The following is a 22,524-nucleotide window of genomic DNA, read 5'->3' on the forward strand; positions in this document are numbered from 1 at the left end:
TCTAATATTTGAGGTTAAGGCTTTTTTAAATAAAAATTTAATGTATCAGATTCATTCAAAAGTTTAACTCTAAAACAATAATTTCTCAAGGTTTCCGTGTTTTTACCTTTTAATAATCAATTTATCTTTTATTTAACAACACCTTTATATTTTCTAAACTCTTGTACAATACTATGCCGTCGTTAGCAAGTTCGCGTGGCTGCCAAGTGGTGGCGCTTTTTCGTCATTCTTCAATTGTTTGTGTTTTTACCCGGTGGCCGAAAACAACGTGAGTGTTCTTTTATCATTCAAAATCGGCTTCATCGGGCCGATTTTTTCGACTTTTTGTAGATCAAACGTATCTTTAACAATTTTTTGTTTTGTGTATCACTGAATATTCTGTAGTTTTGGGCCGAAACACATTAATTTCAATTGGACAAATATCGGCCGCGAGATTCAGCACCGAATACGTAGTTCGGGGCATTTTCAGTCTGAAAACTATCAATATAATTTTCAATTTTTCGTTTACTAATTTAAGTTTTTGATTTTCCAACACGGCGTTATCATAATTTTATTCAAATTCATCTAATAGCCCGGGTTCGCGGTTATATGATCATAAATTGACAACAAATGTCAAAACAATAAAGCTGCCACTTTAAAAACAAAACTTAGAACTTTCGACTGAATTTTTCTTAAATTTCCATCTTTAATCTTGATGTTTTGCCATTATCAGAGCTGCCATGGGTAAGAAGAGCAAGAGTCCCCGCTATGAGATGGCCGTCGGCCTGAACAAGGGCCACAAGACCACCAAGATCGTCTGGGGCAGGACAAAGACAACTGATAAGAAAATCCGAGTCAGACCCTCCAGCCTGAAAGGCGTAAGTTTTCAACAAATTTATTTAAATATTGACTTGAAATTAATTTTTGTTTGAAATTTCAGCGTCAGACGAAACACACAAAATTCTGCCGCGAACTCATCAGGGAGGTCTGCGGACATGCTCCTTATGAGAAGCGCGCTATGGAATTGCTGAAGGTTTCCAAGGACAAGAGGGCTCTTAAATTCCTGAAGAGGAGGGTGAGTTTTATTGAAGCAATACATACTTCAATTTTGAGACTTACCAAATAATTTCAGTTGGGCACACACACCCGCGGAAAGAGGAAGCGTGAAGAGCTGAGCAATATTCTCACCCAGATGAGGAAGGCTGCCCACAAGTAAACCTAATGTATCAAACTACATTTTCCAACAAATTTAAAAATTAAACTGTTCATTCTGCAAAATCAGTTATTTGAATCCAAAACCAATATTTGTGACTCAATATTAATATGTTAATTCGATGAAACTAAATTTTGGAAGTATACAAGAATGCAAAATAGATAAGAGATAATTATTATTGCAGCAATTTATTAAACTTGAAAATCTTGCTTCTGAAGTTAATTTTGTTGGTATTTGAATTGGAAGAAGGCTTTGCTTTGACGGTTTTATCGAATAGTTGAGAAAACAATATCCTTTGGTAAGAAGTCGATTCTACCATCCGGAAAATAATCTTTCTTTTATTTGAATATTTATAAATTGATATATCAGGCAATTAATTTCGACTAATAGTTCTTGTTGTATCTTTAACCTTCAAATTAGGCAATACAGATAGATGAATCTGTAATAAAATCTATTTGTATTGCATTATTAAATCATCTGCATTCTTGCATAGAAAATCGAAAATCTGCCTAGCAAATTTATGAATTATGTATCATTCATTAATTAAACTGTCAGACACATCCTTTTTTATCTTTAATATGAATTCAACCACAAAATGAAATAATTAATCTAATTGAATTCAATTTAATTTGGGCAATAAATCTTATCTCGTACAAAATTGTTATCAATTTTGAAGCGCATTGCGAATAAAAAGTGTCGGCGCGTGGCGCCACCGCTTGGCCACGTGCTGAACACGATGGTACTTGCGGTGCCGAGTTGCTGCCTGGATGCGCCGCAGCGAGGCTCTCCCCTCCCAAATGTCATCTCCACCCCTTCGAAATCCTGGTTTCTAACTCTGTGCCTGGTTTCAACAGTACAGAAATGGCGACTTTGCTCGCAGGCGAACAGTATGGATTAAAATCGTCGGAAAATTCGAGGCAAAATAAGTCGTTTGTGTTCGTCAAACTTACGGATTCGGCGTACCGAGCAATAGAAGAGTACATTAGGAATTCGGTGAGTGGTTTTTGGTGTCGGTGGGCCCCTCGCAAGCGGTGCAAATCGAAATGAGAACTGGCCTCGGCGAGCACGACAGTAATGTCCGCCGAAGGTAACAGGTCTGCTACAAGTTGGCAGCCGATTCGGCCGCGCCGAGCCCCCGTTCGGCCCGAATCGCGTCGCCAACGACCTGCTCTGGGTCGCCAGGGCCCCGACGGGGACCGTCGCGGCCCCCGATCGCCGCATTTATCCACTAACTCGCCACGTCAACATATATTTATAACCTCTGATCATTTTCTCTGTATAAATACAGTTAGCAAATATTTGCCGTCCGAACGCGGCCGATCTAAGTCGTGGCGGCCCACTTTGGGCCCGTCACACTTCACCCGACACTTCCAACCGGACCCAAAACGTCGTCGGTCAGACTGACAGTCCGCCGTTCAGGACTCAGCTGCGGTTTAAAAATAAATCCATCAACCAACGTTGCCCAAATCGGGCCCTCATTCAAACCGAAAGGGTCTCTTTCGGGCAAAACAAAATTCGGAAATTTTCAATCCGAACTGAAAGTTTTGGTCCAAGATTTTTTTAAATTATCTTTCACACAAGTCTTAGATTTTGGAAAAAGTCTCAATCGCTCTGAGTGATGTTTTTAATTAATTTTGAAATCAAATTTCCGAATTTTGGTGGAATTTCGGGGTCCTTTTCCGGGGGTGACGTCAGGTCGGAATTCGAGAGCAGCCGAATGCCAAGTGAAAGAATCTCGGTTTATATTTCGAGGGTGGCCGCGAACACACGGCATGTGTTTTTCTTTCTCTTGGTCTGCTTTTTATAGAAGAGTGTGAAAAGAGAGGTTCGGGTTGCGAAAATCGTTGCTCTTTTCGCCCCCGTTCTTATTTTAACACTCAATCCAAATTGAACTTAAACTCGATAAAAAAAAAATCAGTCGATAAGATAGACAATGGCGACGCCTAATTTTGACAAGCACTTCTCGCTTTCCGATCCGAGCTGGTAAAGAAATAAATAAATGCTAATCGAATTATTCACAAAATCGCTGAGGGTGACTCGTTATGTAAACGGTCCGAGTCGTGCCTGAACTTTGAGAGATGAATTGAAAAGTTAGATTTCCCAAGTTTGTCTTGATTAATAAGTTTTAAATGGAAACAATTATTTTTTTTTTGAAAACAAATACTTATCTTTTTTAAATGCAGATTCCAATTAAATTTAAACATTTTAATTATTTTCTTGCTTAGTTTCTGAATCCGCGTTGAATTTCTGTTGAAAAAATGGAAATTTGAACACACTAAACAACTCTACAAACAAGAGTTCTTGAAAAAAAAAACACCAAAAAATAATTAATAGCATAAAAAGTTAGATTTCCTTTTGTTTGAAACATTTCAATCCAAGTTAACAATTTATTAATTTTTTTTAAAGTAGTTTTTAAAATAGTATTTTAAACTCTGGCTTAAAAATTGTGCGCATCTTTGTAGAAATTGTTTTAGAATCAAATGCGAGGTCAATTTTATTATATTCTCTCTCATTACTTGGTTTTTAATAACCACAATCTAGTCTAGGATTAGTAGAATTGCTAGTTCTAGGCAACGCGTTGTGCCTTAAAATTAATTCAAATCGCTCATTTCGCCTTGAAAGCATTTTCTCGGAAATCACAATTATTTACACTGCACACAAATAAAAAAAGGCCAATTAAATAAAAACCCGCCCAGCATAATTGGACGTAACGCGATAACGAGGCTAAGCGCGGCGGCATTCCGTGTATGAAATTAACATTTCGCCAGTTACGAAATTTGGATCGGCCGATTTGCCAGCCAGGTAAATCGCTTGCTCGCTGCTCGCGCCGGTGAAATTTTATCACACATGAAAGTGACGCTTGCACACACGTAACCTGCCAAAATCGTGACAGCAAAAAGATGCACTTTTCCTGCAATGGGGGCTAATTCCTTTATCTTTAGATTCAAAATTTTAATGAAATCTAACATTAATTAAAAATCATTTCAGACAAATTTTTATATTAATTGCAGATATTTATTAAAAAATTAGGGAAAATAAAATCTGAATGTGTTGACCTTATTTTGAACTTCAAATTGATTGAAGTAATTTATTGCATTATGAACAAAGTTTCAAATTGTCTAAACTATAATCACAGCAAGAATTTTTTAAAGTGGATTATCATTTTAAATTTTGCTGTAAGGGTAGGCAAGGAATTCATAGTGGTCATTTAGCCGTTGAAAAGACTACTTGCGTTTTATCTTATCCGAAAAGCGGAAGTGCACTAAACTAAAAAGGCAAGTGTGTGTATCATTATCGGTGAGCTTAAGTAAGCCAGTTGGTGGTTGCATGGGAAAGTCAGCGAGGGTTCTTTCTCGAGGAGGCAGAAATTGTCCGGCCGAGTCGCGGTTACTTATCTGGCCGCGCTATTTATTCATTACGCTCTTTATCTAACACTGGCAGGGGCACACACAGGCATTTTAAGGTTCACGACCTTGATAAAGTGCTGCTGGGTAAGAGGTTGCTCAACGCCAGCTCGGCTCAGCCAGCCTCGGCGCTATTGGAATTTACCTGCTGATAAACAGAAAATTGGTTTGTTTGGCGCAGGGAAAAAAAGAATGATGGCCGCGGAAAATGGAATAATCGTCAAACCATTTAGAGAGAGAAAATTGAAAACGTCCTGTGAATGGGTATTCGTGGCAACATTTCTGTCGCAACTGAAATTTATGATTCTGCCCAACTTGCAAAGGTTGCTCGCGGTTTCCGCTCGCGAGCCTGTCACACTGAAAGTTCACAGCTTAATTATTTGCTGCTTTTGCGAAATTTGAAACCAACTGCTGCACTTCAAAATCAAAATTAAATTGCCAAGTTGGAAATATTTGTAAAGCTCTGAAGAATGAAAAAATAATTGGAAAACAAAATTTATTGACGTCTCAAACATATTTTTAGAAAATTGCAACGAAAAAACGCTATGAATGAAAATTTTTAACAATTGTAAATGTACAAGAAATCTTTACACAATTTGAGACCAGAGCGATTCAGATCAATCAAGAGTGAAAGTAAAGTCCAGTCGTCGAATTAGAATATTCCGCGATTATTCAATCAGGAAAAAATAATTGGCGACATGTCCACGTTTTCCAACAAGGCGAATTTGGCACGCGGCCCTTGAGATCGGGCGCGTGTTTCAAACTGTGACGGAATATTGGAAAGTGAGGGCACCCGCACTGCACACTTGATGGTAGCAGGTCACCAGATAAACGCAATTCGCCCGGTTTCGCGTTTTCGTTCGATCGCGTGGAAAATGTGCGCCATTTATGAGAAAATATTTTAATTGGAAACTCGGCTTGTTTAAAACAAATTTATTTTTCTGGCGTGATGATAATTTCCCCTGCCAACATTGATAACGTCGCTAAAAAATTAATTGCTCATGATAAATATGGAAAATACGATTGTGCTGTGGGAAAAATGTTTATTTTCTTGATTAGTTTCAAAAGTTTCAACAATTTGAAATAATTTTTGATATTGCAACAGATTTTATGTATTCATCTCATGCAGACGTGATGTTTTGAGAAAAAATAAAATACAACAATAATTGCGCTTACTGAATGTAATTTCAAGCTCAAGAGCAACGCTCTGATTTTCGGCTTTTGAATTGGAAAGTTGTGAGTACGATAGTAGACTTCTTCTTGTTCTCGCCGCTAATTAATTGCTGGCCGTCCGTCATGGCGTACTGGGCATCTGTTCTTGTATGAGAAAAGTTGGTGCATCAGCCCCACTCGCACAATCGCGCACGCCGAGAAAAGCAGGCGAATTGACCTTTAGTAGAAAGCGACCTGCACTTACAATCGAGCTCACTTGCAATTGAACCTGCAGTAAATTACCCATTTACAACCCAACAATGAATTTCGCCACGCAATTTCCTCTCAGAGTTGCAAATTATTTACGAAGAGGAATGAGAAAGAACAACTTTTTTTTAAATAAAAAGCCAAATTTTAGTATGATTTTGGTGATGACTTGATTGTTGCAATCATTTTAATTGATGGAAATTGCGAGGAACTCGTGCAAAATCAATGATCAGAACAAAAATTCCTTCCGAGAGAAATCAAACACTGCACTCTTTTATCTCTCTTCATTTCTTCTTGATCCCTTTCTCCTCCATGCCCATATTCGACCGCAATAAATTATTTTGCTTTCCTCGCGCCTCTTTAGAGCGCATAGCAAACAACTCAGATTCTTGGAATGCAAAATTAGAGCAGCGTCTATTCAAAGATAAGATTTTATTTGCCCAGAATGAGTCATTTTATCAATAGATCGTGGAAAGGGAGTTTTTTTTAACCAAAATATTATTGGAAAATATATTATTTGCTTCATTCATTTGTAACAAAAATTAAATTAAGAGATTGAAGATTTTCAAACCAATTGATTGCATTATAGTTTTCCTTGATCGTCATCAATGACCTTTTCCCAAAAGCTTCCCTTCTAAATCGCCTCGTTCCTTTTCAGTGTATTAGACAAACCCATTTTATTATATTTGTCCTTTGCTAGTTCTCAGCCACTATTATTAGAAAGAAATTGATTATTGTCTCGCTAATTGATATTTGGCCGCTTATGAAACAATTTTCCCGTGACCTTTTGTTTCCCATGGCAGCTAGAAAACGAAAGAGACGGCGCGAGGCTGCACGCGTTGCTACGGCAAAGAGAGCTGAACTTGCAAATAATTGTCCTTGGCTGGACGCGCACCTTTGCTTCGGCAGCCAACTCGAATATGAGAAATGCACTGAAGCACTGAATTTAAAATTTAAAAATTGTCTCTTGATGCGTTTGAATGCTTTTTCTATAAATTTTCTCTCTGTTATTTTAAAACAACAGAGAAACACACTGAATTTTCCGACTCCTGCATAATTATAGATTTACTTTTCCTCTAAATTAATCGACAATACCAAATAAATCCACCAACACCTAATTGAAAAGGCTTCACTTTATAAAGTTTGAGCATCGAAGTTGGGAGTCGAAGCGCAGAAAATTTTCGCTCTGCATGGCTTCGGGAATTACCAGACGCAAATGCAAAGTCAAAGATCTTTCTTGGAAGCGCAGGGAATTCTTTCGGTTGATGCACTTGCTGATTGTCTGCTTGCGACACCCCGCGCGCTCCCTCCACCTCTGCGAGCCGCGGTTCCTTTCATTTTTCTCTCTTCATGAAGCGCTCGTTGCGACACCGCGCAAGGAAATTTGCCGACCGCTCCGATTAATTGCCCGCTCGGTGCGATACATGTGTTCCAAATGTCACGTTAGGAAGAACGACTGAAGCCCCGCAAAGTTGTCCCAATGCGCGCAACACGTAATGCTGATGAGCCGATTTTTGTTGTAAACGAAGGTGATCATTTTGCACGTTCACACCATTCATTGTTTTTTGGTGAATTTAGTTATTTAATTATTGCATTAATTCAGAAATTTTCTATATTTCGGGCAGATTTGAATTAGCAAAACATAGACGATTCTAAAGTAATTTTTTTAGAACAAAAACAACTTAATCCTTTTTACACAAAAAACACTTTTTCTTGAAAAGTGCAATGCACCTGAAACCTGAAATTAATTAAATTTTTATTAGCCGGAAGTTCTTTTGTCACCACCTTATTAAAACTTACTTCTATAAAATATTTTAAATGAGTTTCTGTTTATATTATACCAAGTGGTTCACGTTTTATTTTTTAGATAGCAAGCACGCAGAGGGAATAAGAAATTTCTCCGCGCGTTAGTTTTTTTTATTGTAATACAGTTTATTTTTACAACTTTTTATCGTTTGAGGAAAGACCAGCATAAACCGCGGCAGTGTTTTTTGCTGCCCGTGCAAAAACAATAAAGCCCCTTTCTGCAATAAAATTTCGCGCCTGACTGACCGACCGGTGTTAGAAAATTGGAAATTGGCCCGCACGCAAGCTTGTTCCATTTTCGAGCCACTTTCGTTCGCGCACTTGGGCCAAAGTCGTCGGGTCAAATGCAAATGCAAGCAAAAAAGATCGGCCTGGCAACGCACGTGCATCTCGTCTCCATGACGGCAGCACTTGAATTTTTTTTCCGTCACCTGGAGCTCGACGAATGGATGGACAATTGAGCCGCGTGAGTCAGCTGGCAGGTGACAAAAACGAGAACAGATTTGTTTGCCGTCTAATTTTGCACCTGACATAGTTGCGAACGCATCGATATGGCAATTCTAATTTAGGTCGGAAAGTGGAAAGTTCCACGGGTGTCACTCGAAACGAGGATGTTGGAAAATATTGCTTTAGTAGAATAATCTGGAAAAGTGGAAAAGGCGTAAAAATACTCATCAAAACATGCATTTTTAAATGCTAAAAAGGAATTTGCAACATCAATTTTAATCTATTATGGCAAAGATGTAAAGGATTTGCTTAAAAAGTTAAATTGTGACTAAACTAATACTTAAATTAATTTTTGAATTGATTTGAAGTAATATTTATAGCGAAATGTAGCAAATTAAAAAAAAAGAATTGTCTAGAACTTCAGTAAATAAAATAAATTAAGTATATAGTACATACTTAATTTTACTTCACACCATTGAGCGGCATTGTACAAAGTTAAATTTAAAACATCATTATTTTCCATTTTACTACCTTTGAGTTATTTAAATCTTTGAAATTCCGTTATTTCAGAATCTCAAACACGCGTCATTGTCACGTTTAGGAAATTAAAAACAGCTCTTTAATTGAAATTAGCCTGAAATTTAATTCAAAAATACTATTTATTCACTTATTCCATTGTCTGCTGCAATTTTTGTCTGAAAAATAGTCCGTTTTGGGTGATAATTGATAAAGCGTATGACCGCTGATAACGGTGCAGCACAACTTCTCTCTGTGTAACATTATCTCCCGCTGATAATGGTTGGAAATTGCAGTTCCAGATCAATCTTTGTTGCTCTGTACTCGGCCTCAGTATATATTAATTTAGCGATAACTTGATCGGCCACTCTGATTTCATTGATGGTCATTCAAAAAGAAATGTGACCCATTTCATTGAAAATTTATTTCCAAATTGTTTTTCACTCGAGTTCATTGCGAGAGTTTATTCTTAAATAATTTTGAGAGATGCGCCTGTGAGTGAATGTTTGGAGTGAAAGTTCGATTGAGTTATTCAAAACAGCCGCGAGTCGGACATTCGTGTTTGTTTGTACACCAAAGAAAGGAATTTTTTCACTTGAAACAAAGGGACCCCTGAAATTTCGTTCCAACTGCGGATTTTACTTTAAAATTGCCAGAAATTAATTTATCACGAGGCGAAATCAAAACTTCCTGCCGGGCAGACGCACACGAGCGCGGAAAATCGACTCAAATTTTCAAAATTCAACTGGCGATTGGTGGTGATAAGGACCGGAAGCGGACGCAATTTGGTCCGTTGACAATTTTGCCAGCACTGCGTTTTTGCGTTATTAAAAGCGTCGGTCTTGATTGTATAAAGAGCGAGAGCCGCTTTTATTTTTGTTCTCCCTTCCAAATGTGATCCAGAGAGGTGTACCTGCCTCGCCACAGCTAGTTCAAGTCAAGGACACCCACAATCTCGCTCTCTGGCCGCTCTCATGTCGGAGCCTCGCAGCTTTTCGACTCTTGCTTTCACATAATATTATTACCGCCGCGCTCTGGCCGTGGCGAAAATCAGCCTAATTAATTTCTGCACTGGCATCGCCACTAACAATGACTGACTGACTGAGCACTCGTGACGTCAAAGATGCCGTACAAATTCACCAGTTGCACGCGGGGCGCGTTCGGAACCAAGCGATTTTCATTATTTTCTGTATAATCGAGTTAGACACGCCGTGCGTCTTATTGCGCCGCAAATTCGCACCCCTGAAGAGCAAGAGCGGTCAGAAAAACGTAAAAAAAATTTGCTATTTTTATCCTTCTGAGCAGATTCACTTACGACGCTTGTATATATTACAATTATATTTATTTTTATAGCAATTCCTCGCAAATAAGACTGATATTGCTTTGCTCCCTACCAATAATCTCAGTAGAATTTTTTATAAACCTGAACAGTAACAAGAACAAAGTAATATTATTTAGAATTAAACTTATCACGAGATTAATTATCTTGTAAAAAAATAAGGATCTAAGAAAGAAGTGTTTTCCCCAAGCCAAATTGGAGCCAGAATTTTTTTTATCTTTTTTAACATGTTTGACAAGAAACTTTTGATAAGGCAGTGGAAAATCACGCGAATCTTTATCGACGGATCAAAATAGCCCCTAATTCTTCCGTCAGGCGCCGCCTACGTGACCGAAAACGAAGCCGGAATTAAGGGAGGAAAATGTGCATCGCCCGCGCTAGACGCTGGTAATGGAGCTTTGCAATGGCGTCAGTCTGGTGCTGTTTGCACGTCACCCAAAGTGACTACAAAGCGCGTTTCCTTAGCAACCGACTGCCGAGATTGAAAGCTGTGAGCTCTCGAATAATCTCGGTCGAGCCGCCCAAATGCTTATAAATAATGCACATCACCCCAGCAGCCGGACCGACGGCCAGACACATAATCGCTGGGGGGTAATTTGCACTCTTCGATTCACTCTGGAGATAAACAACGTAACATTTTTGTCCGAAAAAATCATTTTCATTTACACTTCTCGGCATGTTTTTTTTTTCATTGTATATTAAATTTTAAGAATATTTTAAACTTATCCAGGATGCTTTCTTTTTTCAAGGTTTTGTTTTCCCATTTCTGTTGAATTTGCGGTGAAGAAAAAAGACTTTTAGGAAACCACTTTTGAATATATCCTGCGGAAATTTCGGTTTCTTGTTTTTCATGCTCACGTTGGTCACAAATACTTTTTTCAACCTAAATTTGTGTACGTGCGCCATTTGATTGAGTACTCTTGGCAAGCAAATCAGCAATTACTGAAACTTTGACCGTCGCCAATGCCGTTGGCTAATTTTGATCCTTTGCTTTTTTCGTCGGCGTGCCCTAGAAGTCGACCTTGCCAGTGCACTGCAATTATATTATTATAAATTGTGATCGACTTTTCCGCGCTCTACTTATTTATTCTCTCTGATATATAAATGGGTAAAATCTGCGCGGCACAAGAACGATAAGTAGGCTTTAGCAAACGAACCACCCGTGAAAAGACAATAGTCGCGTAACTCTCTTGTGCCACCGCGAGACGATAACGTAACACGGCGCTTGTTAACTTTCAACCGCGCGCTCGCCGGAATTACCAGGATGACTCACATCAGCGTTTGATGGTCAGCTTGAATTATAATTATTGAATTTTCAAATACAAGTTGCACTGCCAAAAAAATAATAAAATCTCCTTTTCGTTTAAATCATCAACCAAAAATAAATATAAATTTGTCTATCGTAAAAAAGATGAAACTCTTATCTTATCTTTGCATCTCTAGGTTTTTATTTTATCCAAAAAGAAAAAAGTATTTTTATTGAATTTTCCAGGCTTACTCAATGCTTTGTGGTCATTTTTGATTATAAATTATCAGCAGCTTCATCGACTTCAAAACTTTTAAATGAAGGCGTTGTAGCAAGTCTGTCGCGTCCGTGAGTGCTTCCGTTCGTCACGCGTGCCACTGTCGCAAAATTAAAGAAATAAGCAGCCAATTTCGCCACCGTCGTCCTCTTTGGTTAATAAATGAACTCGCAATAAAATTTAATGCCGACCTCGTTGCGGTGCAAACGGCTCATAATTGAATTTCTCGCTGCTATTTGAACAGACCTCTTAATCTCTGTGCATGCATCAACAAGCAGCCTCAATATTTGTCTTTACATACTAACGCAATTTTCCTCGTTCTGTTTCAGAATAAAATTAGCCAGCATCCAACTATCAAGTTCCTAGAAAGTGAAGGGGTAAGTAAATTTTATATTATTTTTTAAATTCCGCCTGCCTTTTAATTTTTAAATCTCAGCTGCTCTCTCTTTCTCCCTCTCTGCAGACGGCAGATGCACAAAAAAGATTTTAAAGTTTCCTTTATTCTTGTGAGCAACCAGCTGCTTGCCCCGCAGGCCTCTTTTCTTCTCCCCTAGTCCACCTTGTGAGGAGGCAGGTGTTGCGAACGTTGACTCCAGCAACCCCCGAAATTTCAACCAACGTAAAAAAAAAAAATTGAAAAGCGGCACTACTTCCTTGCGCATACCAACGACCGTGTTCATCCTTCACGGTTGCGAGCAACAGGCGTTTACAAGTTGGGAAGTTCGTTATCAGAAGCTGCGCCAGACAATGCTTTGAGAGTGACAAAACGAGCCAACCTTAATTTCAAGCAAAAAATTATTCCACCTGGCAAGGCTGAATCAAACATATTTTGCGCACTTTCGTCGCAATTGCACGACCTTCGAATTTGCACAGATCTACCCTCGGGAGGTGGTTTTGAATTTAAAAGCCAGTTTTCTTTCTTCTTTCTTTTTAGGGTTTGCGTTTTTAATGGAGTGACTACGGCGCAGATCCTTTTATAAAGTCGCTCGCTCGCCTGCTTTATTATTTCTCGGCGGCCGGTGTAAAATCTCAGGGCCGTTTGGTGGAGTGAAAGTCATTCCCCGACGCGAGATGTGGAATATAATCAAAGGCCACTCGCCATAATCAAGCGCATTTTTATTGGCTAGTTAAATTTTTTACGTCTCTTACCTCTCGCCGCGCGCGGGCCTCCAAAATTTATTCAATTTTTTTCACCTCTGGCCATTTGTGTGATTTAAATTTGTTTCAAACATGAGAACTTCAGTTACATTAATGTTTAGTAAGCGAATATTTTTAACCTTGCTAAAAACAACATTGAAGCGAGCAATGGTTGACTTATTTTTGCAAGGCTTGATTCTTCTTTTGAATCAAGAAAATTTTCTTCAATTATTAAACAATTAAAATTCAGATTTCTTCCGGCTTGAGATTTTATAATTTTTTTTGCACCCAATGGCGGAAAACGGCACTTTTTGCTCTGAATAAAATGCATGCAATTGTTCAACGCACAGAAGAAGTTTTCTTTTTCAACTCTGCTGGTTAGCTTGCGAGCGATTGAGTTGTAAAACAATTATTTACTCGCCGAGCTGCGTTTCAGCTCCCAAGAGCTTGTTAGGCTTTGTAACTGTGCCGGAAAAACACACTACTTCCTAAAATCACTGCTCGCGGCAGGAAGGTCAAACTTTTACCCATTCTCTTTTCATAATAGATTTATTTTATAGAGCTATACTGCATTTTTTAAACCATTTTTTATGCATTCTGATCCGAATCTGCGGCGGCACACTGGCACAAATCCTTTTGAGTGGAAAATTAGGAGGTTCGTTGTTTCTCTGTGAGCGCGGCCGAGCTGAAATTTAATGCAAATTCGGCAAGAATAAAAGTAATATTTACAGGAAACGAAATTAAATTAATATTTTTCAATTTTCAAACACAAATTACATTTCCTTTTTTAATTTATAAAAATTAAATGAATATTCTTATTTAAAATTAAGTTTAGAGATTTGGAAAGGAAGATTGGAATTCAAGGGATTTATATTTTGCCTAATAAGCTTCCGTCTGCGGTTCGTCATATTTTCCTGGCCGTGAGTCTAAAAATAGTGCCGTGGGCCCGTTTCCATCTCATCACGCAGCGGCCAATCAATGGCAGGGTTAGCCTTTCAGACAGGCAGCCAATTTTTTTGTATTCCTTTGATAAGGGAAAGCGGCCGAGCCGCACATAGACATTTTGCAATAGTGGAGCAAGCAAGGTGCATGAAGTAAGTCGTGAAAAGTGGCAGACGCCGAGCCAGCGAGCGAACGAGCGAGGCAGGTTACATCAAGCCCCGCAGCATTATATTCAGGTGCGGCGGCGGCGGCAGCGAAAAGGGAAGGGGGCCCTGGCCGCGTATAAAAGCGGCGAGCGTCGTCGGCCGCAGCGAAAGAGCTCGCTGGCTTTCTTTCGCGTGGCGCGCGGGCCGAGCGGGCCCCGGGACGAGACCCGAAACGGGGCCCGGCCGCCCCACTGCCTCGGTTTACACGCGCGGCCGACCTCGTCTGTCCTTGATTTACGTGCGCGCACGTAGCAAATGCATGCCCGTCCGTCCATCCGTCTATCGTTCTATGTCGCCTCGCCTCTTTTAGACCGACCGTTAGGTGTAGCGGTGACCTGGTGCGATGAGCAGCCCAAGCATGCCACCTTAAAGGGCCCTCCTTCCTCATCTCGCTCTTTTCATATTATTCCAACTCACTTCACCTGCAACAATCAACATTGTTCAATAAAAATCGCGAATTTCACTCAAGGTTGAGCTTAAAATTAAATTTTACGTTTTTTCACATTATGCTTAAAAAATTTCATTTAATTTCAAATTCAGACTAGAAATTTTATTTGGTTCAGATTCCGGAAATCCTGAAATGAAAATAAAAACTTTTTTAATTGATTGGATAAAATAATATTTTATTTTCTTTTTTTTCGTAAAATCTTTTACAACCGTTAGTTAAAGCTCTAGATGTATAAGCGTAGCAACTTTCTACTGCAAAGAGTTGAAATTTCAAATGTGAAACAAGTATATTTTTTTACACGCGCTGCAATGTTGTGTTCACTTGGCTCCGATATTACAAATCGTTATTTCGCCACAATCGGGCGCACTCGACCTCAACGGAGGCATAAGCCGCCTTTCGGGTTTCCAATTTGCTGCTGCCGAGTTTTGCTTTCTCTCTTCTCGGACCGAGGTCATTTATTTGACAAGCTCGACTCACCCTTTCGCGCTTGATCCGAGTCTTTTTCTTTCTTTCAACCGTTGGTTGGTTGGTTGGTTAGAAATCGCCGCAGCCGCCGCCGCGTGCATGAAGTAAGTTCCGGGTTTGAGATCCTTCACTCGTCGTCGGTCGCGCAGCAAGGGAAAGTAACAAAGCATTCACCTTACTCTATAAAGCCCATTGAGGAGAAAGCATTCATTTTCATTGCTGCAAAAAGCGGCTTTAATAACGCCGAAGAGCCGATTGAATCTTGGCCAACTCGCAGCAGCAGCAGCAGTCTTTGGTGACACACGCGCTAAGGTCGCGCGACGAGTGCATATAATTCTGGGTGGGGCTCTTTTATTATTTCTTGTAATTCACCTTCTCCGCCGAGCTGCAAATCATTATTTAGTTCCTGATCAGATTCAGACTCTTTCACAATCCAGAAACGATTGGGCGGCGAGAGAAAATCTCCAGGGCGGCTGCAACTCACCTCTATAGATGTAAATTTTCCAGACAACTTCCTTTATTTATTGGTACTGAAAGTAGAATAAACTCTCCCTTGGTCAATAATTTACTGTCAGCATTTTTTCATTACATTTTTTTTGTAATACAATTTCTCACAAATAAAAGTAGACATGCAGTTAAGCAGGAAATCATTTGATATTTAACATCATAATATTTTCATCCGAGAAATATGTGCAGCTTTGGTGGTTGAAGAAACCCGAATCGTTTGGCGACGGTCTTGATCTCATTGAGATATTTCCGTCAATGTCTGTCTGTCAGTCAGACGTGTACAAGCCGCAGTATGGAATTCTTTCTTCTCGTTCACTCTTTTATATGATCTTTCGGCCAATTTTACACGTCTCGGATTTCACTGGCACGCTCAGGTGTCCCCAGCAGAGTCAGCAGGTTTTTCCAGCTTCCAGCTAAAAACAAAGAAATCCACCCAACAGATCGGATTCAAAGCTGGCTCTCTATTACTCTTTTTGTTTCATTGCAGCCTCTTTAATACGCTCCTGCCAGGGCGTAGCGCCGCTTTATCATTAAAAATAATTTTCGAGACGCGAAGCAAATCGCACAACCTCTGCAAGAACACAAATCATTTCGCCTGTAATGAAAATTACCAGCGGTTTTCTTTTCTTGCGACAATGCTTAAGTTTTCCTATTATAAAAATCATAAGTTTGTATGTGGCATTACTGTGATAAACGTTCCTTTATTTGCATTTAGTGTCAACTGCGCCCAAGTCTGAAGCTGCGAGCATTTTGCCATACATTCTGTGGGAACGCTTTGTATGTCTTAAAGAAATTGCGCGAGACAAAGTTAATAACCCAATCTGCTGTGGGAGAATTGGCAGAAGAGGAAAAAACGCACTCCTCTTTTTCAGTCCTTCATTCGATAAGAGCAAGCAAAATGAAAGTGCTGCCAAACAATGGCGGTTTCCGCGAAGGATCCGATCGGTCGGCCGCTCTGCTGACGAAAATCTCATGCTTTTATCTGAAAGGCGGTTATCAACTTTTCCCATTTATTGTGCTGTGCAATCTACGTGACGTCAGTTCAATTTCACGGGAAATGCAACGCTTATTGTTTTGCCTTGCACATCGCAGCTTGATGTCGTTTTATCACGAACCGAGTTTTGCATTTTGCAAGGATTCGCGAATTGTTGTCCCAACTGATTAAGACAAAGTACACCAACTTCTATTTTTTTTGTCTATTCAGATCTAAGCGCAGAGTGACGCAAATAATTGTTCTGTCGTGTAAATAAACAGCAGAAACGTGTTATAAATTTTTCTTATCTAATTGTTTGCACTTTAATATAAAAAAAGAATTTGTACTTAATAATGGTTTCATTCACCTCAGTACCAAAAGCAAACATAGAAAACGATTTTCATTTTTTTTTATCTTTCTTGTTTTTTTTTTTTTTTTTTTTTAATAATATAATTGTAGAAACCATCTTTTTTACATTATTCAAATTGTCTCGAAGCAGTGCTGCCAACCTTCGATTGAACCGGAGCAATAATCCACTTTCAATCGTGCAGACAAATATGGCGTCTAATCGCCACGGTTGCAAAACGGAATCGGTCGCCGCAATAAAAGTCGCTCGCGAACCGCATTCTGCATACGATCCGTCCGGTTGTTGTCGTCAGAGCCGCTACTGCCAGAACAACAAGCAGAGAGTGGAAGGGAAGGAAGCAGGAAAGCTTTCGAGGTGCAGCAGCGGCGACCCTGCGCTGCTTTGGCTCGAGTGATGACCCTTGCCAGCACGCTGGCCCTGATCTCAAACTCTCAGGCGCACGCAAACTTAAAAAAAAAAAATATGCCCCCAAAACTCTCAAAGGTCACGCCGATATACAAATTTGAGAAAGACAGGCTCAAAAATTTCCTCCGAGAAAATTTTGCGTATGTTGCGAAAAATGGAATTGTTGTTATTGTGACCTTTCAAAACGACCTTGGGGTTTTCTATCGTGCCAAACCATTTTCCTTCTCCCGTTGATTTTGACTCTGCAATGAGATACAGTCAGTCATTTTTACCAAGCTTAAGGTTGTTTCAATATAATCAGTCGGATTTGTCAATCAATTTTTGTTTCGCCTTCCGCCTAGCAATTGAGCAGGCGAAAGGTGCTTTTGTGTCAAAGCCTTCGAAGCAGTATATTTCACAAACTCAAAATCTATTAATTAGGCGGTGATGATTTATGCAAGCGGAAAGAAACTGCAGTGCCGCTGCGCACGATTTGTAAATTAAAATGAGCACCGATGTACACTTGCATGAGGCTCTTTTTATTGTAGTGAAATTACACACTGCGCTGGCTTGCTGGCATAGGAATACATAGATATGCGGCGCGGACTGAAAGTGGCCCACTTTATAAAGAACACTTTCTCTGCCGCTGCTGCCGCCGTGCTGATTGTATGTGGAGGAGTTCCATATACACCGAGTGAGCAGCTTTATTACGATTATCATTATTAAAAGCCTGCAGAACAAGTCGGGCACGATCCGAGCGACCACTGCCATCCATATTTAGGGTCTTTCTTTCGCACTTGCCTCCCTCCCTTTGCCAGCAGCAGATGCAGAGTAAAAAAAAAAAACTAAAAGGAACAAGTCGAAAGTAAGAGTAGTTTTGGTCACGTGGTCAAGTTGTCTCATTATCAGCATTGTTTGATCTGCCAACGCAATTTATTATTTCAACCAACTTGTCCTGCAGTGCTTTCATTTTTCAAAACGCCAAACCTCCGCCCTCCTGCTGTTGGGTGGACATTACACACGCCGCGCATTACTCTTTTAATTAGCCACTTTTCGCTGCAAACGACTGGTCGGCGCATAATTAACAAGGAAGGAGAGGAACAATCGCAAGGGAGAGGCCGCGAGTACACGAGATTTTCATTTGAAATTATCGACGTCGTGATAAGTTGAGATTTTAATTGCGCATTGAAATGCGATTGAAATTCGAGTTGGCGTAGTGTATGCACAATTTCTCATCGTAAAACAAATTTACTCTGCTGTCACGAGGTTCTGCGAAAGTGTTGAGAGAGCTGAAAATGAATATATCATCTTGTTTCAAAATAAAAATAAAATTTAAACAGCTATAGCAGATTTAAATCGACAATAAAATTGCTGCTTACAATGCAAATCAAAGGATCCCCATTCAATTTAATTTTTCAGAGAAAAACCGCTGGACTCGCAAATATATTGCTAATTCCATATTTTCCTCTTTATTTCTTGATCTGAGTAATTTAGTTCCTTTTTTAAACAACTGTTTTTATTTCAGCTTTTGTCATTCCCGTCGCCACAACCCAACAATGGCCATACGTTCAAATTCAGCATTAGTAGTGTTGCCGACATCGAGGGCTCCCAAGGAAGCTTCATGTGTGTCCGGCAGAATGGACCCCGGTGCGTATTTCCCATTCCAAATATAAGCATATTTGTGACTTTTGTATTGTTTCTAGCAGCTCGCTGGACGCGCTGGGCACTCTGCAGAGCAAGATGCAGATCCAAGCCAAGGAGGATGTGTACGAGGCAGCCAGGAAGAACTGGGTCGCTGCGGAGCAGAAGCAGAAGAAGAACTGGTAAGCACTTGGCTCGAATGTGCGTTTTCCAGCAGACTCACGATGGTAATTTCTTTGCAGCACTCAGGTGATCAAAGCGAACGGCCCAGACATCGGACGCAAGGTGAAGAGGGTGCAGAAGGCCGGCGGCAACAATCTGTCGGGGTTGGTGCCAAGACGAGAGCCGTCGCCACCAATCTACCGCCACAAAATGACGCCGTCACTGCCCCACCTTGTGTCCAGTTCCAATAACACAAACCTACCATCACGACATAGCAAACCCTCTGCCAAACTTGACATCTTGAAAAGTCCGTTGAGGTTGGTCAAGTCCTAATTGCCCCTCGACACATTGTCTTGATGCTTGTTCCTTTTGCAGAGAGAGGCTAATTCACTTGCTTGCTTTGAGGCCATTCAAGAAAATAGAAATAATTAATAGGATTAGTAATGGTGAGTGTGCTTGAGATTCTACCCCCTTGGCAATTATTGCTAAAAGATGCAGTGAATTTCATTTAGGGAGTGGTTAAATTCCATTTTTAAATATCTTCAATGGTTATTTTGTCTTATCTGATAATTGGAGAGAAAAAATATAATTTATAAATCTAAATTCTAATGAGTCTTGGTTAAAAATTCTAATGGTAAAAGTCAATTGCTAAAGATTTACAAAATAAAAGAGACTCAAAAATCGATCCAATCTGATATATTTTCTGCTGTGTTTAGAAGCAAGTCCTTATCTAGAGCAAATCACTTTTCAGATGGCATAAGAATGAAGGAGAAGAACTCTCTGAGCATGGTACTTAAACAGGTCGCTCACCTACGTGATAATACCTACCATCTCAACCACAGTCTGTGGAACGATGTGCAGGAAGACTGGCCCTTTTACTCTGAACAGGACAAACAAGTGCTCAAGCGGCGGAAGCCCCAAAACCTGACCCCTCCCGGCAGCGACGGAGGCAGCTCCTCCGGCTCGGGCCAGTCGCCGACCAGTACGCACCCTGGCAGTCCCCCGTCCATAATCTCGTCGTCCGACCTCTCTGCCAAGCGGCCCGGTTACTATGACGGCGCTGACGGACTCATTACCAAGAAGCCGCGCATCTCTCACTACCGGAGACCAGAGCCAATCAGCATGCCTGTGTCCTCGTCACAGCAGCACCGGGCGCCCTCGCCGCTCCTAAGCCTTGCCCCTCGTGGTATGGACATCATCGAGCCGAGACGGTCGATGACCTCCTTAGAGCCGACGAGGGAACCTGTTGTCAAGGAGTCGTCCAGGGAGCCCAAAGTTGCGAATCAAACCAGTCGGAGTAGTTGTCCCAGGGTCACCTCCACCAGCTGCAGCCCAGACAGTCAACTAGAAGGTTTGGACAAATCGGCAGTTGTGATTCACAAGCCGGACACCCCTCCTGCTGACGACTACCTCTTGTAAATTAAATCAAACTTTTGTTTTTGCCTTTTCACTTTTAAATCTTGTTTGAAGGAAATACACAACGATAAGGACCCCGGAGCAACGCAACCAGTACAAGGCCGAGTTCAACGCCAAGTACGGAGAGTACAGGAAACTGCACTCCATCGTTGAACAGGTTGCTCAAAGGTTCAATGCTCTTCAAGAGCAGCTCAAGAGGGAAGAAAATGGCAGCGAGGGGTGGAAGGTATGTACAATTCATTTTAGGATTTTCTTGGAAGTTTCCTCTTAACCCACTTTGTTATAAATTCCTGTTAATTGGCCTTGGAAATGAAGCCGGTCAAATGATAGTGAAAGTAATTGGTCTTTTTTAAACGAGGAACTTTTACTTTTAAATTCTATTGCGTTAATTTATGTTTTCCCCCTTTTCATAAATTGATTTGTTGAAAGTTGTATTATTTTCTTTTCTAAACAAAATTTATCAATTTCTAGACTCTGAAAAATCGGATTATGAAAGAGTATGAGGAGAACAAAAGCAACTCCAAGTACCAAAATGCTAAGCAACGACTCAATCACCTGCACGAGATGCTGTCCCATGTCAAGCATCTGGTCCAGGCGTATGATGTGAGCAATGCCAGACAGCAGCAGCCTTCCTCCTATTACTGACAAACCGATGCTATGCTGACCCTGCGATGGACTGGACTGACTCTTCATGATTGCCTTGAATTCTTTTTTTTTTTTAACGAAGAAAAAACAAAAAAATCGTATAATAGTCCAATTACAGATTTAATTATTCCACAAATTAAGTGGGGGTTGTGTAAAGTGTTGGGTTACAGGGAAGTGATTTTTAACTTAAAAACGAAAGCCACACAAAAAAATGTTATAAACAAGAAAAACACAAAAATTAAGATATAATTCCATAAGTGATCGATGTGCTCTGCATATCAAGGCTGTGTGAGTGTGTGCGATAGATTCTCATCTGGACATTGTAATTCAGAGACAGGACAACTGGCATTTTTCCACTTGTTTGAATGATAACTATGTTAATTATTCCCCCTCTTCTCTCGCAGAACTTTCTGAACTACAGTGTCTTTCTCTACCTCTGACCCAGGATTAAATCAGAGAGATACGTTACTATATTTTTTAACCAAGACGACTATTACTCAAAAAAATTTAACAATCGGATGACTTTAATTTTGCGTTGAGTGCGAGAACTGAATTGACATCAGTAAGAGCTGAGCAACAAAGACTTAAACGTATTCAGTATTCTGACTAAAATAACACTTCCAATTGAGATTCTGCCACCTGGGTGCAATTTCCAAAACTTCCCAGTTGCTTTTTTAATTTCTAAAAGTTCTCCATTGCTTTTTAAATTAGCACTCTTTGCTTATTTAGTAAAAATTAGATTCCGGTGTGCTTAAAATCTTCACCATTTGAAATTTTAAAGGTGGCACTATCTCTGATAGGCTGAGGACAAACTGGAACGATAGCTCTCTCATGATTTGGTAGACGTGTCCTAGATTGATAAGCTTGGTTCAGTGCAGAGCTAAGTTTGCAGTGAACTTGAGCAAATAGAGCACAATAACACAGCTGTTGATTCTTTTAAATTTCCTTATGACTTTTGATTGCCATTGCTGATTTTGTAAATAAGTTTTTAATACTGCGGTCAATGCCACTTTGGCAGATGAATGCTCAAAATTTTTTGTAATCTGCGCTTTGAACTACAATTTGCTAGGAAAGGACAATGGATAACATTTGATTGCAACCTGATTTTTTTTCTTTAAAAAAGGATCGGCCTTTATTGTATCTTTGTTTGCCATGAATGTAGAGAAAGAACGCAGGAGCCGAGAGCAGGGTAGAGTGTACATTCAAGCTGATCACAAAAATATTCGAAGCAAACTGTGTTATTAAAATAATATGAGGCGTGGAGATCAGAAATTCCAAGTAGTAAAAAGTGTTGTTGTACGAACAAAAATGACGACACGCGCATACACTTACACACAACACATACATCAGACACCGAGGACGCTAAACAAGGATTGTGAACGAAAACCAAACGATTTGACAGTGACTTACATAATAGTGCGGATAAATCCTTCTTGCTGTGCCAATCCAGTTGTTCTTTCAAGTGAATATATGTGAATCTGTTATTTATGCAATCATTACACATTGATGCCAATTCGTTTCTCCAAGATCCATATTGTTCATATTTATGCACGCTGAATTGAAGCCCAGAGTGGTGATGCAGGCA

The 22,524-nt window shown here is 40.0% G+C and overlaps 2 protein-coding genes across 2 annotated transcripts; both read left to right on the top strand.

The window, feature by feature from the left end:
• Nucleotides 1-159: 159 nt before the first annotated feature.
• On the top strand, nt 160-1,257 carry LOC132196038 (large ribosomal subunit protein eL36). The gene is made up of 4 exons (XM_059618420.1): nt 160-268; nt 713-857; nt 920-1,054; nt 1,112-1,257. The coding sequence occupies exons 1-4, from the start codon at nt 174-176 to the stop codon at nt 1,193-1,195; spliced, it is 459 nt and encodes a 152-aa protein (XP_059474403.1). The 5' UTR covers nt 160-173; the 3' UTR covers nt 1,196-1,257.
• A 769-nt stretch (nt 1,258-2,026) lies between these two features.
• On the top strand, nt 2,027-21,884 carry LOC132196035 (RNA polymerase II elongation factor Ell). The gene is made up of 9 exons (XM_059618414.1): nt 2,027-2,185; nt 11,976-12,023; nt 18,601-18,722; nt 18,782-18,898; nt 18,959-19,195; nt 19,254-19,324; nt 19,630-20,293; nt 20,349-20,520; nt 20,766-21,884. Exons 1-9 carry the CDS (start codon nt 2,054-2,056, stop codon nt 20,937-20,939), a joined length of 1,737 nt encoding a protein of 578 aa, XP_059474397.1. The 5' UTR covers nt 2,027-2,053; the 3' UTR covers nt 20,940-21,884.
• Nucleotides 21,885-22,524: the final 640 nt, after the last annotated feature.

This window comes from Neocloeon triangulifer, unplaced genomic scaffold, assembly GCF_031216515.1.
Source record: "Neocloeon triangulifer isolate White Clay Creek 2 clone unplaced genomic scaffold, ASM3121651v1 ptg000011l, whole genome shotgun sequence".
In the NCBI taxonomy this organism is placed as follows: domain Eukaryota; kingdom Metazoa; phylum Arthropoda; class Insecta; order Ephemeroptera; family Baetidae; genus Neocloeon; species Neocloeon triangulifer.